This window comes from Stegodyphus dumicola, chromosome 6, assembly GCF_044657685.1.
Source record: "Stegodyphus dumicola isolate Sdum_Otavi_A_Nest chromosome 6, ASM4465768v1".
Taxonomy (NCBI): Eukaryota; Metazoa; Arthropoda; class Arachnida; order Araneae; family Eresidae; genus Stegodyphus; species Stegodyphus dumicola.
Window position 1 is genome coordinate 39,401,399 of NC_140773.1, and position 19,522 is coordinate 39,420,920.

Below are 19,522 nucleotides of genomic sequence, written 5' to 3' on the forward strand. Positions count from 1 at the left end.
GAACTATTCATATTTCCTGACTAGCCGGCAATGAACTATTCATATTTCCTGGCTAGCCAGCAGTGACCTATTCATATTTCCTGGCTAGCCGGCAATGACCTATTCGTATTTCCTGGCTAGCCAGCAATGAACTATTCATATTTCCTGGCTAGCTGGCAATGAACTATTTGTATTTCCTGACTAGCCGGCAATGAACTATTTGTATTTCCTGTCTAGCCGGCAATGAACTATTCATATTTCCAGGCTAGCCGGCAATGAACTATTCATATTTCCAGGCTAGCCGGCAATGAACTATTCATATTATACTATGAAACTATTCATATTTCATACACTTCCTAGGCATTCTATGGAATGCTAAATGACAAAACGGCAAAGTATGAAATACATTTTCGTTTTCGTTTCAAAGAATCGAAACTACTTACCAGAAGTTAATAAATGATGTGAACTAGCCAATACGACCACTCGGAAGGAACCACCGGACTACTGGCCCCTGAATCGCTAGAATGGGTTGTTTGTGGAAAGCAAAAGTACATTCATTTATCCTGTTAAAGAAAGCATCAGTACTATGTCACAGACGCCGAGTTATTTCCCATTCTTCATAAAAACACATTTGAGTACTGGACACGGACGAGGCGACAGAATGTTGAAAGAACTTTCCACCGAATACAAAAATGTTACGCGTAATGAACACTAGGGAAATTATGCAGTTCTTCAGATGCTATAATTTTTGTGCATTCTGAGTTATAAAATGAATGAGACGTAACGCTGTTAAGCAAACCTAGAGCCAGAGTTTTGCTATGGTAAATAAATACAGTGAATTTTAAAGAATGCATTTATTATATTTTGCTTTATGCACTATCAATGAAGTAGATTTAATTTAATTTTAGGTTAAGTATAAATGGAATGCAGGAAAAATGTGCATAATTTAATATTTACAAGGAAGCCATGTGGTGTGCACATCAAATGTTTCCTTTGAAATGCCCATAAAATATCCATCCATCTTCTCAGTGTTTATTTTTCCAAATAATCCCGTTCCAAATTTTCAAACTAGCTAGCCCAAAAAGCCTTTACAATCATCAACTTCATCAAAAGGATGATCTATGCTTACTGCATTATTTGCAAGAACTTCATTAATAATTTCACCCGAAGCTTCAATTTCAGACCCTGTTCATTCACTGCTGTATATCCAAATAAAAGTTTCTGTTTCATCAAAACTTCTTTCCCATGCCTCAGTGTCAGAAAGAATGTGTCGTAAAATGTTGTCAGCTCTTGTGGGCTCGTATTAATATCATTATGTGTATTCTGGACTTTTAAAATTTGAACACATAAGCGAGAAAATCTGAATGACTGGCTGGGACGTAGGTACCACATCATCAGATGGGGTCAATTCCGGTCAAAAGAGGATGTCTGGTAAGCCTAATGATATTCCAAGTTTTCTGTCAATTTAGCTAATATCTTAATTTTCATAAGGAAAACTAATATTTAAATAACAATGTTCTGTTATGTAACAATGTTACGCTAACTGTGTTCTGTTAATAGCATTTTGATCTTTGTGTTTAAATGAATAAATGCTTATTTAAATATTGACTTAGTCAATATCTCTGTATTTAGCTTCTCAGCTAATATCTTAATTTACAGCTAATATTTAAATTTTGTTAATGTTTGTTTAGCTTTCAGGATAGCTAATATTTAAATAACAATGTTCCGTTAACAGTGTTCTTTCAATAATATTATGTTTTATGTGTTTAAATGAATGAATAAATATTTATTTAAATATTGACTAAATATGTATTTAAATATCTTTTGAATTTAGGTGAACTTTTGTTAGAATAGGAAGGTCGTCAAGCTCGTATCATCCACCCAGATGAGCAAACTGTCAATGGCGCCATACATGTGATCCATCGTGTAATGATGATAAGGCGTAATCTTACCAAATCAGGTGCTCCCATTGATTCATTTAGCAATGGCTTCTTATCCATCATTCCAGCTTTTTTTCGGTCGCCATATTTTTCTGAAGACCAACACATAGTAGAAAGAATAAAGGAACACATAATAAGGCAATAAAAACTGCTGTCAAACACTTACTGTGTTTAAGTAAAAAAAGAAAGATTTTTGTAAAAAACTGTGAAATGTGCATTTTAGAAGAAGAGGCTATTTCTGTGCAATCTTGTGTTCTTTTATTGTGTACAAACGTTAAACATCTTCAGACCAATGCCAGAAAATGTATTACAAATTCACGAACTGAAGTGTAAAAAAAATGTATGTTTTGTAATAGAGTATGAATAATTCAGAAATTTGCTTATATTTCATAGAAAGCCAGTGAAGTGACACCATGGAAAAATTTTTGAGCCCTTTTGGGTAGAATTAATCAAAACGCGTTAAATGGAGAAGAGTAAAATTTATTACAATGTCCAAACTCATTTTTTAATTACAGTTCTGATTGAAAAATTTGCTGTCAATGTACAGCTTTTGTTAGTATTATCTATAAGAGGAGAAAGTTACCATTCCAGAATACTTGGAATTTTGTAGGAATATTCTATGAATCCTCTACTACGATTCTTCAGTACTTTACAAAATTTTAAATTTGTTATTATTGTATATTAACACAAAAATTGTTTGTTTAAGAAATGTTAAGCAATTATTCATGGCAAAGCAGATTGAAGTGTGTCGAAAACTATTTAAAGTACATTTATTTTATTAATGACAAATTCTATGTTTTGTAGAATGCAATCATTAGAGTCATAGTTTGCTTATTAAAAATGGCATCATGCAGCTGCTTCAAAAATTATCATTAGCTGTAGATCGAAAATGATTTAAAAACAAAGGGATTGTATATATTATAGTATGCCCATGTTATACTTATAAATTATAACTCGGATGTTAATTGAGTTAAAAGTACACGAGATTATTACTTCTTGAGTTCTATTTTCAAAAGCTTTGCTAGTGAAACTAATTAAAATTAATGAATTAGATCTGTTATGTGAGACCATGTTGTTTAATGTAGTTTCTTACTTGCATATTGTAGTAAATTGTTCCCCCCAAAATGACTGCTATTCTTGTGATACTAAATCATATTATTTGCAATAATGTTATTATTACTTGTGTAGCGAGATATTTTTTTTGTATACATGTAACGAAGAAACACACCCTTGCTGAAATCCTTCATAGCACACTCTGCTGTTTTGTCAGTTTGCAGTAATATATGCTTGAATGTTTATGTTTGACCAATTTATGGAAATGTTGTAAATTTTACTGTAAATGGATATAAATGAAAGGACCACTTCGGTTCACGAAATACTACAGCAAGGAAAAATAGTGACTTGCTTTAGTTTTTCGTATTTCTGTGCGCAGTTGGAATAGGTGGCACTATGATTTTGTAGTATATCGTATTGTTATGATTACTATTTAATTACAAAAATTGTTCGTGAATATTATCGCAGCAGCACACAATGAACCATTTGCTGTAGGTATTAGATGTGAACGAAACTTTGTTCGTTATGGTCCTCGTCCCCCCTCCCTTACTGTGAATTAATAAGATTGTAAATCCGGTATTTTAGAGAAGGAATTATTTGGAAAAAGACTTTTCCTTAATTTTTTGAACTTGTATTATAGTTGCAAATTTTATGATTGATATGACTTTTTTTCTATTAAATGATTTAGAGAGATTCTGATTTAAATTACTTGTTTTTAAACTATTCACTGTTATGTAATAAATACGAGGGCCATCCAGGAAGTAGATTACGTTTCCGTCTGTGTCCGCTAGGGGCGGGGCTAGCGCGGCCATCTTGGGGTCAGAGCGTTGCGCAGCTCAGTCTGCATCTAGCCATGCTAGTGAGAGGTTCGTGCTGTGCTCCGTTCAGATACTGTGACGGTTTGAAATGTCTGCGTTAATTGAAAATCCCGCGAGCTGCGCTCAGTAATAAGGTTTCTGACTGCAAAAAACTGTAAACCGATAGAAATCTATCGGCAGCTTCGTGAAGTGTATGGGGACAACATTATCACTGAAGGTGGAGTGCGTCAGTGGGTCATAAGATTTCAAAATGGCCGAACCAATGTTCACGACGAAGATCGAAGTGGGAGACCCAGCATAGTGACCGCCGAACTTCTCGAAAAAGTCGATGCTAAAGTCCGTGAAAATCGAAATTTCACAATAACGGAACTTTCTTTGAGTTTTCCACAAATTTCGCGAAGTTTGTTGCACGAAATCATCAGCGAAAAGCTTGGTTACCACAAGTTTTGTGCAAGATGGAAGGCAAGAAGAGGTAACGAAGTGGTTGAAGGCGCAGGCGGCCGAATTTTTCGACGAAGGAATTTCCAAGCTCGTACATCGCTACGATAAATGCCTTAATTTGTATGGTGACTATGTAGAAAAGTAGTATTTGAGTGTGGCTTTCATCTGTATATAATAAAATTTGTTTCCTATACTTTGTTTATTTTTTTATTCCAAAACGTAATCTACTTTCTGGATAGCCCTCGTATATGATTCTTTTCTATCTAATTGCAAAACTTCTAAGGTTTTTAAATTGCAAAACTTATATAAATTAGTAATTTTTAAGTAGTTTTTTAAAGCTGAAATTGAGATTTTTTTCAAACAAAAATAAATAAATAAAAAGTGAAATGAATATTTAAAAACAAAAATGGCAAAAGACGTTACTAGAAAGAGTTAAAGTCCAAATTATGTAACTTTAAGCATTTAACTTTTAGAATTTTAAGATAAAATATTATATATGCATACTCTAATTTTTAAATTGTGTAAATTTACTCGCTTGAATTTTCCCTTTTTAAGTTAAACAAAAATAAAAACACATAAAAATATAAACAAACACATTAATGAATAAACAAACACCTACAAAAAAATCTGATGTGTACACCACATAAATTCCTTGTAGGGAATATTAAATTATATGCATTTTTTCTTGCATTTTATTTAAACTTATTAGATTGAATTAAACCTACTTCGCCGACAGCGCATAAACCACAATAGAATAAATGCATTCTTTAAAATTCACTTTGTTTACCACAGCGACACTCTGGTGCTAGGTTTACTTAACAGTATTATATTTCATTCATATTATAACTCAGAATGCACAAAATGTATATATCATTTAAAGAATTATCTAATCGTTGCCACATGTTCTATTCAAATACTATATTAAAGCTAGAACTATGTATAAAAGAAATTAAGCAAACAAAACAAAAAAGAAACAGTTTTTCACAGACGATTGAGTATTTCTCATTTAATTAATTCTCTCAGTTCTCACTTTGCAAGAAGGCAAAAAATACATAAAAACTCAAAATATCTATATTAAAAATTACAAAGTAAATCTCGAACGCTTATTTCCTCGAAAAAATTCCAGAAAGAATTAAGCATGATTTAATTGGCAATAATAAATGAATGCGTTATCTTTGTTGTTGCGAAGCTAAGTTTTTCTAGATTGGCAACAAATCCACTAGTCTCCTGTTTCAAATGTAAACATCAATGGCCGCCATTAAAAACAGGCTTAGCGGCAATTAAACAACTTTAGAATTGTTGATAATTCTAAACATATTGCATACAGATTTACTAAAGGCATAAAAACCTTAACCGGAATATAAAAACAACATAATTCAATCATTTTTAAAGCAAAAAATGTGCAATTTACAAACATATAAGAGTAAAGAAACTGAGATCACTGAGCCGGGTAACAGAGTGAATATATATATAAATATATTTATATACGTTTGGTGCGGCCGATTGCAACCCAAATACGAGGTGCACATGTACATGTTATAGCAGTCCTATATACAAAATTTGAACGTTCTGAGGCTACTCGTTTTTGAGTTATGCGAGATAGGTACGCACGTACGTACATACATTCGTGCAGACGCCACGAAAAATTCTCTTCAGAATTAATTTTAAAGCAGTTTTATAATTTTTTTGGAGGAAATGAGTCTTATTCTGTCCTTGCATACAGATATCATGCAAAAACCGTTAAATTGCATTCGATAGTGGCCAAAATAGATATTTTTGTTGAAATATGTTTCCTGAAACTTTTCGCGATTACAATACTTCCTTTTTACTTCGTACAAGGAAGTAAAAAGCACATGAAATTAAAAAACTCTTTACAGTTTAATAATTATGAGTATTTTTTGTTTGAATTTTAGTATTTTAAACTTGAACTTTTATGGCAAAATTGCACACTTTGAATTTATCTGTTTTGATTCAAATTATGAAAGAGTTCTTAATGTTCTATCAGTTGGTTCAAGGATCAATATTAGTGACAGCTTTGGAAAATACATTTATATTTAACTAACACAACATTGATCAAAATGTTCAAACGGTAAGCGTATATTTTTTAGTCTAAATTGACTCAAAAATATGTTCCCCGTTTGATTTAATTTGTCAATATTAAGCATTTTTTTATTAATAATTTATATTAGGCATTTTTTCTTAATTTATATTTAGCTTTATAATAATTCATTTTTATTAAGCCTTTTTTTACTATTGCTATATTATATTAAGGCTTTTATTTTTATTTTTAATGCCTTAATATTAATATTTTTAATATCATAATCCCTTTTAATACCTGACAAGAAATGAATTTTTTATAGTTATCTTCATGCCTGCAAATTTAGCACGAAATATTAAGTAAGTTTATTGCGTACAACTCACCGTTCTTTTACATTGAGTGCTGATTGATTGCAAAACAACATAGAAATTATTTCAGTATACTGTAGTAATTTTTTATCATGTTATTTCAGTATATTATAGTAACTGCTTATCTTGTTATTTCAGTATACTGTAGTAATTTTTTATTTCGTTATTTCAGTATATTGTAGTAATTCTTCAAGTCATCACTAAGTATATTAATATATTCGCTTAAGCGAAAAGTTTTCTTTCTTGTGCCCAAAATGCGATCCAATCAATCCAAAAATTAACTTAATAAAAAGTCACGCTAACTTTGGAAAAATCAGTGCCATAGAAATGTATTATGCCCTCAATTATAACATGATTTTAAGGAATGAAGGTTGTAGAAAGAACCTTACGAAATAAATGAGCTGGCCTTAAATATATTATTGATACCTAACGCTTATATGTATTAGCCGGAATAGTCCACTCTTTGCATAACGCTGGAGATAAACTGAAAGAAAATAATTGTGATATAACCAACAGAAGGCGCTTTTCAGGTATAGGTCCTTTGAAAATTATAAAACATAAGCCTCATATATTGGCATAATAATTGGAGTTCGACTGAAAAATGACTGACGGAGAGAGCTCCTCACTAGGGGGCAGGTGTCAAATTTCCGTTGCAGTGATGTACTATTAATTTTTCCTTTTTATTTTTTTTTTCACCTTAGATTTTAGCTTTTTTTTTAAGCCTCCCCCAGTTAGCATTCGAATTCTACGTAATTAATGAAATGTTGAAAATACAAAATGTGCATAAATTTGGTGTAGCGACAAGTCGAGTAAAAACTGAATGAGGACATCCGGTTTGTAGCATCTTCCCATTACGAAATTCATTTCTAGCTCTAAATATTAAGTTCAATTTCTTTTCCAAATAAAACGAATACAGGCTGAAAAGTTTCATTGAAACTTCTAGAATAATAAATGAACAAATCAGATCCTTTTTATATACGTAAAGGGAAGTGTTACACTGTAATAGCACTAAAACAAATTATTGTAATGTTTTTTGATAAAAGAAATAAATTTAAAATCCGGGTAGAAAATTATTCCTGGTAGTATTAGGTTATAATAATTAACTGGAACAATAAAATTTGTAAACATAATTCCTTAGGATTTACACTAACTTAACCCCTTGTGTACGGATTTATTTGAGAAAATTTTTGCTTGTGGAATGGATATAATTTTTGGTTGCGATTCATCAATAGCTACTTCACTTTAGGAGTATAAATGTAACAAAATTTAATATTTAGATAATCCACTATATTTCTAATCTTCCTTATTCTGTCATCTTCATTATCAGCCCACCAGCGGCCGAGCGGTAAAGAAGCTGAACACTGGTAGTTCGGTCTGAGGTTCGAATCCCGCGAACGGGCTGGCTGCATGGGCGTTTTCGTGGTTTTACCCATGTGTAACGTGTATACGAGCCAGTTTCCCTTAGAAAGTCCTCCACGAAAGGCATCCCTCCCTTTAGGCAGATAGCCCTCGTGTGCTTTGCCATAATTAAATACACCAACCATCTTCATTATCCGTAAAATGTAGAAAGCTTGAAATATCAAAAGCCTATCGCATGCCATATAGTGCTGGCAAAAATTGGAGTACTTATTGCATATCGTTTTGACCAATACATATGCATTTTTGGCTTCTTTATGTGCAACATCAAGATGCAATATAAGCTTTCATTTCATCAGAACTTACAGGAAACCACTTTTTTTTTTTCCCACAACCTTCTTTTTCTATCCCTTGTCTGGCATATCTATTTGTCTAAACCACCTTTTTTTTTACACAACCTTCTTTTTCTATCCCTTGTCTGGCATATATATTCGTCTCTTCTACTATAGTGTCCCAAAAATCTTCATTCAAGACTTCTTTCAAAACATCCAAAGGTGTAGGATTACTGCCTAGTCTATGCAGGCTCCTTCTTCTTCCCAGATTCATTCCTCTGATACTGGTCACGAGAAGATTCACTATCACTGCTCGATAGACGTCTTGTGCGTCTTCGAAACCTTGATATTATATTACAATTGTCATCATTTTCTAGTTTGATATCGTCTTCATCACCTTCGCTTTGTATTTCATTGCAATTGTCAATTTCAGGATCACTAAACAATTCTTCTTTAGATTTCTCAGTCACTTTCACTATCATAAAATATATTCCTTGTTTTTGACATAATGGGGCAGTGTATCGCAAATAATGTTCACCGAAATACTGTAATTGCCTCTTCTATTATGACTGATACAAGCTCCAATGAAATGAACAGAATTGTGCATAACCTCAAATATCATTTTAGACATGTCATCCGCTCCTAGGGAAAACCAGTGAATGCCGTCTCTCAGACGTCAAATGTACCCAAGAGTTTAATTTTTGGTTTGACGTCTTAGACACGTCAACCGCTCCTAGGGGGAAAAAGTGAATGACGTGTCTCAGACATCAAATGTACTCAAGGGGTTAAGAACAAACAAGTAAACTTTTATCTTTTATTTGTTTCGAACGGATTTTATAATATTGTGAGGAATTGATTTAAAATAAGGGCTGGAAAAATTGTTCGTCTTTCGACAACTGAAAAGCTTTAGCTAAAATATTTCCATTTCATTTCGTTTTCCCGCTCTTCCAAAAATTAAGCAAAACATAACATTATACGAATCCAGAAATTTCATTTATACAGAGTGAATCAAAAATATATAGCACAAATGTAAAGGGGATCGAAATAAGCCAAGTTTGTAATAGAATGTGTGCGTAGAATGGCACGTTGAGGACGTACATGGCGACCCGCAGGCAAAAATCTGCATTCCCCGTGCGAAATGTAAGTCGTATCTATCGTTCCATGAACGCAAAAAACCACCGACCTACATTTTATCCCTGGGGCTGCGGATAAATGGAGCAGTTATTCGAAGGAAGCACAAAGAATTCTTCCCCTGTACTTCCTATGAATAACTGCTGCGTTCCTTTCGCCTGTGAATAAAATGCATATCGTCGAGCTCCGTATTCAGGTTGCGATGCATACCACTCAAAATTCACACAAAGAAAGAGATTTTACATAGCTTCATCATTTACAAGCCCAGTTCAATTGACTGGTTAATATCCAAAAAAAAAAAAAAAATGTTTCATTATTATATGATTAACAAGACCTTTCGATATGTTTCTCTGTTTTTATGTCAATAAAGAAAATATATGAAAATCTTTGTCTCATGTAATCTGGTTTGCATTGGAATTGTCATTTTTATAAAAAATCATGTATGCTCGAAATGAATGGAACAGTATCAACTTTATAAAGTATTGACTTCGGACTATATTTTGCTTAGCCCAAAGGGCTAGTAATTCCGAAACGCCACTTTGCGTCGATTCACTTTTCAAATTGTTGCCGCCAAAAATTATCGCTATCAATTATATTTAGAGAAACTAAGTAATGAAGAATCTGCATGAATGTTTCTCGCGCTGTGATGAAACAACGGTACCTAGAACCATCCAGTTCTGAATAACGTAGTCCTCCAATCGAACATGGGCATTTAGAGGCCCGAATTTTGAATTTGTTTTATTATCTATTTAAAATATTGTAAAACTTTAACAAATTTATGATTAACAGAACTCTACGATTTCAAAGCGAGCAATGGCAACACTGTACGAAAGAAAACACCATTTTTATCCCCAGCGCTCGAGACTGTGTGATGGAAATGCTAAAGGTATGCTGTTTCGATGTGTTTAAATATTTTGCGATGTTGCTGTCGAATTGAATTTTATGTGTTTTAAGTGCAAGGAACGTGATAATTAATACGTAAAGGCAGCACACAAAACGTTAAAAAAAGCCCTTTTCGCCTTAATATAAAATCTGAAAGTTTTTTTTTTTTTTTGGTTAACTTTAATTTCTTCATGTTCCACAAAATATACCATGTAAGAAGTAAGTTGTATCACAAACAAACTAAATAAACAAAAGTACAGTAGCACTTATAGTAATTTAATAAAAGAGAAAACTGAAATAAAATACTAATAATACTGTAAATGCATCTTTATTATATAAATTGATAACTGAATTCCTAAAAGCAGCAATTTTCTCTTTAGTTCGTAAAAATTCAGAAAACATTTTGGCCTGTGTGGTAACACAGGTACTTTAGAGTGGCCGGAAGTGTGTTAAGTTTCTGGACGTAATGAACACATTCAAGAAGAATGTGATTCGAGTTAATTTCAAACTGTTGAAAATTGATCAACTTGTGACGCAAGATTTTCCAAATATAAAAAGCAATATTTCTATAATTATATTCTGACTATGTTTAAAATAATCATAACGCAATTTTTTTAACTCGGAGTTCAATTAAAGTGTATTCCTATATTATCTTTAAAAGATGTGATAATAATTTAGCGGCGTCATATTTATTAAAATAACGCATTTTTTAAAACTACCTGTTTCTGATTTAATATCTGTAGTATCTACATACATTCCATAATGCTTCAAGTCTATGCCACATTTCATCAACCGTTTTACCTGGAGAGGGGTGGTGTGCCATTCTCTCAGGAACCCATGACCAATGTTTTCAATGGGTGACAAATCTGGAGACCAGAGCAGCAATCAAATGTGATGACCCTGTGTATCGAGGAAGATCAGAATACGATCTGCAACATATGATCTTGCATTATCTTCTTGGAAGATGGCGTTTGGCAGGCCTCGAAGATAGGGCACATCCACTGGACGTATAAGACACGAGAAATGTATCGATTTGCGTTCAAATTAAAGTCGATCCGAACCAGAGATGTGCGTGTCGTGTAACCAATGGCTGCTCAAATCATCACACCAGGTGCAGGGCCCCTATGCCGATATCGAATGCAAGCAGGCGACGTGCGGTCTTCTCGCAGCTTCGAGATACGCATACGGCCAACAGAATACTGCACGCTGAACTGGAACTCGTCTGAAAAGATGACATTGTACTATTCCTGTATCCAGCTTTGTCGTTCCGCGCACCAGAGTGGCCGTGTCTTGTCTACATTGTCAAGGGAAGACGAAGTAACGGTCGCCGTGTTGATAGTCCGCGCTGCTGCAAACGTCGACGCACCGTACGAACGAATACTGGGCGTGCTGCAAACATGCCCGTTTCCCTGACCGTCTGTGGTCGTACGGTTTTGCGGGGCTGACTTCACAACATGTCTGTCTTCTTGGTCGTTAGTCATGGAAGCGCGTTGAGATTCTGCGTGCCGTTTAGTATGACCCTCAGCAACTCATTGAATCCATATTCGCGTGACTGTGGTTGGATGTCGACCAATGCGACGGGCGATATCATGGAACGATAATCCACACTCTTGATAGGCAACGATCGTGCCTCTTTATTCTGCATTGTCAAAAACTCAAATTCCGACACTTGCTGGTAAGCATTTATTCTTATTATTCGAGGCATAACAGGAGATTCTGAGGAAACCCCGATCTTACAAAGCGCTTTCCAAATGAGAAATCCACTGCACAACTTTTCTTTTATGAAGTGTTTCAGATGTTGTTTCTCCCTCCTGCGTTGTCTAAATGCGATGAAATCATAATACTAAACATTTGCATATCCCAATGTCTTCTTCCTCTCTTGGGATTTTGATGTTCGTCAGATCATTCCTTCCTGGTGTTGCAATTTTAATGGCCAGCAGCGTATATTTAATATTTTAAATTAAATATATCATTAATTTTATGCATTTTTATTTAATTTTAATAACTGCATCTATTGTTTTTAATAATCTTAATCTAGATAATTAATTAACAGGCAGATCAAATATGAGAGAATAATATATTACGCTTTTCCGAATGGCAGCAGACTCTAACAGGGTTCGTAGCGGTCCTTGCAAGTGCTTATAAGGCCTTATATTTGAAAATAAAATATAAAGGCCATTATAGGTGCTTACTTTTTGTTAGCCCTTATTTTTTTGTTTTTAGTGCTTATTTTTTGCTTTTAGTGCTTTTTTTAATGAATGCGCCCCGTGCATGAGACCCCTCAGCTCTCTTACAAAAAAAAAATCACTTTCTCAGCCATTGGCTACTCCATACCACCTGACCTGATGATTCTCCACCACCTCCAGCCTTCTCTCCGCCCACCGACGCCGCCTTCAACTTTGTTTCTCATCGCATCGACCTGATTCCTGGGAAATAGCCTCCGGTTACTTCTCCCCAAGTGCAAGTATCGCCACCTCACCATCGACTGGACTTTATGCCATATTTTTTTGCTTACTGACATATTTTCTGCTTATTGACACTCTGCCAGAATTCACTTATGCTCCCAACGTTCGAAAAGTGATTCAGTATCGACAGGGATAGGACTCTTCAGTCCGGGAGCCCTTCGAAAGGAACCTAAAGGTTCACGGATGATACCAAAGCCGAAACTAAATAAACAACTTTTCTTCCTTATATGGAACGTCAGATGGTGAATCCTACTCCCGGAAATAGCTTTTCCCCCTTTCTCTGCATTAACGTAATCTACGGTGCGCGCGAGAATACAAACAGGTGCACATCGTTCTATTGGTCTAAGAATTGCGAAAACCGTAGAAAATTCCGGTACATTCGGTATTCTTTTCCTCCCACCCAAATACTACATACGTTTGAATTTCTTTCTATCAAGATTTTAATAATTTGCATTCTCGTTCCGCGTGGTCAGTTCATATTCGTGTTTATTATGATCGTTATGCTTATATTATGAGAATATGTATGAATATTTATAATAAAATAGTTGAAGTAGCTGCTGAAGTGTAGATAAATTTCCAAAAATGGGTGTATTTTTACACAGATTAGCTTTCTAAGGAATAATATTCGGAATGGCTTAAATAATAGGAAAGTAATCGAATAGTCAATTCCCCCCCTTCCCGATTCATTATATAGTACGGAGGTTGGGAGGTTCTACCGTTGGAAGCAGCGGACTCCCTCTTTTTTTTTTTTTTTTTTTTTGTGTGTGTGTGTGTGTCACTGTCCAATCTGCACTGAATAGGACTAAAAGTTCTGTGGTCTACCCAACCCAAGCGTTTCAAGATTTGTTTATGAACACTTAAAAGAATTTTACTGTGCTTTCTAAGCAGATTATTTCTCAGTTTGTTTGATAGTGGTCTATTTTTATATGATGCACATATCGAAATGTCAAAATCATTTATTTAGCCGAGAAATCTAAAGAACGGCTACAATCTCCCCTACTCCTCTTTTTCCAGTTACTATCCGGAATATTCGGCAATTTCAGAGTATGCAGGTTAGTTAAGCTTTTACTGTTGAAGGAGACTGCATGAAGCAATTTCACGTCTTCTGATTTCAGAAATGTGCCTCTTTTTTACTTAAATTACTTTGCTTGGAATAAATGTTAAGGGAAAACTGTTATGCAATGAAAATTTAGAAAATGTTCAGAATTTTGATTTAAGTTAAATTATTTAAATATTAATGTGAGTGGAAAAATAATTATTATTAGATGCCAAACGAATGCAATTAAAATGGCTTATTATTATTTATTTTCTATATTTTGAACTGAAATTTCATCATTAAATCTTGTAATATAGTTTAGTTCTGCATAGTTTTTTTTTCCCTCTCATTATAAACTAATTCTGTAAATTGAACTGTCATTTAAAATTTTAAAAAAAAGAAGAAAAAAAGTTGTTTTCCATGGTTGAGGTAATGCTCATTTTCTTAATAAATATTGCAGTGCTCATATTTTAAAATACAAGTCTAATTTTTCTTTTAAGGTTATGCTGTTGTGTATAATGTGCTTATTTTTTTCTTAAAATGTGCTTGAAAAGTGCTTATAGGTGCTTATTTTTTTAACTAAAATGTGGCTACGAACCCTGGGGAAATTAAAACTGAGAAGTACAGCGAAAAAAAAATGGTCTCCCAAAGTGAGTTTTCTCTAAGCCCAAATCTACCAAGACGAATGGAATCTAGAAAGTGTTCAATTAACTTACTCTAAAATTATAGAAAAATGATTTAATTTAGATTTAACAGTTTATTTTCTTTGAAATGAAAGGAACGCCTGGGATTTGAGCTATGAAATGTTTATTATTTTAAGTTAAAAAAATTCCAGTTTTAAATTTGGAGATATCATGGCTTTCAATACCGTTGTCTTGAATTTCACCGACACTGAAACGATGTAAATTAATCTAATTTTCTCCAACTTTTTCATAAAAAACAAAATTAGGCTAAAAACTACTGTTCGAATATTTTGGTTTATTAACTTTTGTTGTTTTCGGTTACCGACTGTTTCCCATTTGATTTAATTTTTATATATATTTTCTATTTTTTACTTTTTTGCAGATCATTTGCCATTGCTTTTACTTTGTAACTTGTGCTTTTTTTTTTAACTTTAGAAACTTAAAATTTTTAACGGACGAAAGACTAATAAATAATTTACTATTAATAACTCAGCAATAAGTTTGCGCATAATTGTTACTTATTTGAATGACTACATTTGGTAGTATTATAGCTTCGTTATTAATTCAACTTAGTTTTCTCATCCCCCGCTCCGACTACGTGTATCCGTCATTTTTAGCAGCAACAGTATCTATCCGCCGCTGTTTAAATTCATAAGCTAGTATACTCAGCCGCTTATTACGGTCTATTTTCCTGGAACCAAAATGAATACATGCCAACCAATTGAAAAACCGTTTAGTAAATTCATCTGCGCTGAGTATTAAATCCGACTGCCTAAAATACTAATTCTTCAGTGACAGAATATGCTACTTCTTCACATCAAAGCTTTCCCTAGTTCATCCATATAATGTTAACCAATAAATAAATAAATAAAAATTCTTAATGCTTTTTGATTTTACATTTAAAGGTCAGGTGCTGTAAGTGCGGACAAAACCACAGATCCAATACCTGTAAATTAAAACCAGATGAAAAAACAACTTGCATTTACTGTTAAGAAAATCACGTTTCTTATCGTGGTTGTAAGGTATACAGAAAAAGATTCAATCATTTAGAGAAGATAGAAAAACCACAAGAAATTCCTACTAATAATGACTTCCCCGAATTTATTCAAGCTTCAGGCCAAACTAATCAAGAAATGCCTAAAAACCTTTACAGTGACAAAGTTAAGCAGAAAAACCAGCAGGAAAATTTAGCAGAAATCATTAACATTTTCAAAGATCAGAAAACCCTTTTTCTCATTAAATCAATAACCACAATAATTCAGAGAATTAAATCAGCTAAATCAAATATGCAGAAACTTTGCCTAGCTTTTCAAGCCATTGAGATGATTCTGAACTGTGCAGATAAAGATTAATTCGCAGCTTCTCTCAAGACAAGCATAGCCGAGCGGCAGAAATTCTCAAGTAACAGATCCTCACATCGTGGAGCCACGTTTACTTCTTTTCTAGAGACTCTGCACTAGGTGCAAAAAGTACGTTCTATCTTGCTGGATTCAACTCATCTTTAAAGACACTCTACTTATAATATATTGGTAAAGGCCGCACTAGGCCGATTGCCTCTTAATAGTGTTATGACATAGACATAGAGATGATTTTACATTAAGCCCAAAGGGGCGTTTTTTTAACGTTTTGAATGTTACTTTTATTTATTAAATATCATGTTCTACGTACTCAAACTATAAAATTCAGTTCAACAGCAATATCTCAAAATAATTTTAAAATGAGCATATTTACAATTTCAGATACAGAGTCTCACGCGCTGGAGACAAAAAAATTTTTTTTTTTTTTTTTTTTTTTTTTTTTTTCTTACAGTGTTGCCAATGCTTGCTTTGAAATCGTTGAGTTTGTAAATCAAAAATTCTTTAATGTCTGACAAAATATGAAATAGATGATAAAACAAATTCCAAATTTGGGCTTCCAGATGCCCTTATTCTATGGAAAATTACGTTATCCAAATTTGGATGGCTCTAGGTACCGTTGTTTTATCACAATCCGAGAAACATACATACACTTACGCTGATACTTCATTATTTAATTCTTTAAATATAACACAGGGCGATAATATGTGGTGGCAACAATTTGAAAAGTGAAACAATGCTTATCGTGAATCGGCTCAAAATACCAAAACGAAATTAACCCTTTGTTGCATCATATCCACTTTAGTAGACGCAAGTTTAAATTTGTTTATTCTTTTGTAAATGCCTTAACAGATTCCATTCCTGTGTTTATTCATTCTATATTATTAGAACTTTCAACTGTGGATCATAGATGGCTGTATAACATCACTAAGTAAAGCATTGATATTTGGAAAATGGCTGCTACTTCTGTTTCCAAGTTAGTACTATTTCTCATAGTAAACATTCTATAATATTGCTTACATTTTCTTATACTGCCATTTTTTATTCATAATTAATCATTTTAGACATTTTATTTTAAATGTCAGTTTGAGAAAATTGTGGAGTGGGTAGATAAAGATCTACCGAAAAGAGTGAATTGAAACCCAAGTACTACTTATCACAAGGAAACAAGGAAATGTTTATGTTTGGCAAGGAATTTCTAGAACATTTGACATTTGAATTCAACAGGTACAGGTTACAAAATCGTAGCAAAATGAATTCAATCACAATCGACGAAATGAAGGTATTTTGGGAGATCTGTATGTACATGTCAGTTGTAGATTTACCTTTAGAAGATGGTAATGATCACTGCAAACAAGGCAGGAAATGATTTCAATTTCAATGACCGTAAATCGTTGGGAAGAGATTTGTATGCATGTACGTATATGCATGCTGTCCACTGTAGTGAACAAACTGTAGCAATTATTTAAAACGAAATTTGAATAATTTTTATTATTATTATTATTATTATTATTATTACTAAGGTTATTTTAAATAGAAAAAATACAAACATTTTCGTTTAACTTCTCTAGATTATTTGTATGCAACAAAGGGTTAACAGTCCTTCTGGGCTAACGCAGTTTGGAAAAAAAAATCCTGTAGAGACAGTGTAAATGAACGAGAATTCCTTCCCGAATTCTAAATGATCAGAAGTGGAAGTACAACTGATGTGCCATCTTTTAAGGTCTCCACATTCAAAACCTTCCATTTTGGGATAGATAATGTTACCAGCGAGTTATAAAAGGAGTTCATGAAGTGCATTTTACTATTATCATATCTTAAAAGTCTTCGAATGGAAAAGAATTGAAAAATTTTTCCAGACTGAAGAGAAAGGAAGAAAAGTAATTGTCATGTTAATAACCTTCATGCATGCTACAAGCATAATTTTCATGCTAATAAGGAATTTTTATGTTAATAAACAGACAGAAGCCAAACTTTCTGCAGGTTAGAAACGTAAATTTTGAAATTTGAATGAACCATTGGTAGGAGCATTTTTTTTTTTTTTTTTTTTTTTTTTAAATTTGCCTGTATGCTTAACATGTGCCCTGTCGAAATGCCAAGCGAAAAGATTTAAGCCACAAATTCCAACATTCAGATTTTAATTTTAGCGTATTAGAAAAGCTTTCAAATGACATCACAGGAAATATTCAATAAATAATTGAATTTTGGGAAAATGCAAACACTGGGAAAGAGATAAGTAAGACGATATCTCTGTTAGAAGGCCGTACATATAACATAAATGCGAAGGCAAAGCTCTCTAAATCCTTTAAAAACTGTTCCCGAAAATATGGCATTTATGTAGAAGAAGCTTCGGCGAAACTGCAGGCTATAATCTAATGTTTCAAATATCAGTCAAAGAAGTTGTGTGCTTTCATTTTTAGAATCTGTGTCAATTCGCAAAGTTATTCAGACAACCTGTATAAAAACTAATTATGAATGTGTTTAAAGAACTGCAGAAATTGACAGCAAAAGTGATGCAATCCAACCATCCATCGAATCTAGAAAAGCACTGCAAATTCTAAGCAAAATTTTTGAATTAATTTGCGCTGTTCAAAATAGTAGTTTATGCGTTTGAAAATGGGTTGTTGAACAATAATCAAGCAAATTCAAATAACGCAAACGAAACCGTTTGGTTTCTTCTTAACCTCCTCTAAATTCAAATAACGCAAACGAAACGTTTTGGTTTCTTCTTAACCGCCTCCAAACGCTAAACCGCTTAACTGCTTCCAAACGGTTGATTGTAAAATTTCATCGAGAACGTAATTACAAAAAATTTTTTATAATAAAATTTGAAATGAATGAGAGTTGCATAACTAATTTAATTTTAGCATTAATTTTTAGTCCAAAGGGAAAGAACTGCAGAACTGCGATACCAGTTTTAAACTTTTCAATTAAAATAATAAACAACTGATTTATTAATTAATCCTAAAAATAATTAAAAAAAGCCTTTCAGATTAAAAAGCCTGAAACCTTTCAAATTTGAATCACTCTCAACGTTCGTTTCACTTTTCAAACTGTTGCCACCAAATATTATCGCCCTGTATTATATTTGAAAAAAAATTAAATAATGAAGAATCTGCTTAAATGTATGTATGTTTCTCACATTGTGATAAAACAACGGTACCTAGAGTCATCCAGTTTTGAAAGACGTAATCCTACTGCGGACAAAATTTTAAATTTAGAATTTATTTTATTATCGATTTCATATTTTGTAAACTTTAGCGAATTTTTGATTAACAAACTCAAGGATTTCAAAGCGAGCATGGCAACGTTGTACAGTAAAAACATTTTATTTAAAGGATAGGGTGAATTTAAAATTATTTTGCGATATTGCTCTTGAACGAATTTTAAGGTTTAAGTGCCTTTTATTTATAGGCTCAATATGCGTTTAAGCAAATATTAATTGACAAAAACCAGTTTCTTCTATATCAATTGCATGAATTGGGTCGTCATTCGCAGCAATTCATTTCACATTCCGAATATGAGGTAATTAATATTTGTTTAATATTTGTTTTGTGAAAGTTTTCAGTTATTTGTGAATAAATAAATAAGATGTATGTGCGTTTGCTTTCAGAAAGTGGAAGTATGAACAAGAAATAGCTGGTC

At 33.1% G+C, this 19,522-nt stretch overlaps 1 protein-coding gene across 2 annotated transcripts in view; it reads left to right on the forward strand.

The window, feature by feature from the left end:
* Positions 1-3,665, forward strand: part of LOC146996701 (uncharacterized) — a 61,086-nt gene extending 57,421 nt beyond the window's left edge. For both annotated transcript variants that reach the window (XM_085818232.1, XM_085818231.1), the window contains one exon: positions 1,814-3,665. In XM_085818232.1, coding sequence (XP_085674358.1) covers positions 1,814-1,828 — 15 coding nt within the window. In that variant the 3' untranslated portion in view covers positions 1,829-3,665. The remainder of the gene's footprint in view (positions 1-1,813) is intronic.
* Positions 3,666-19,522: the final 15,857 nt, after the last annotated feature.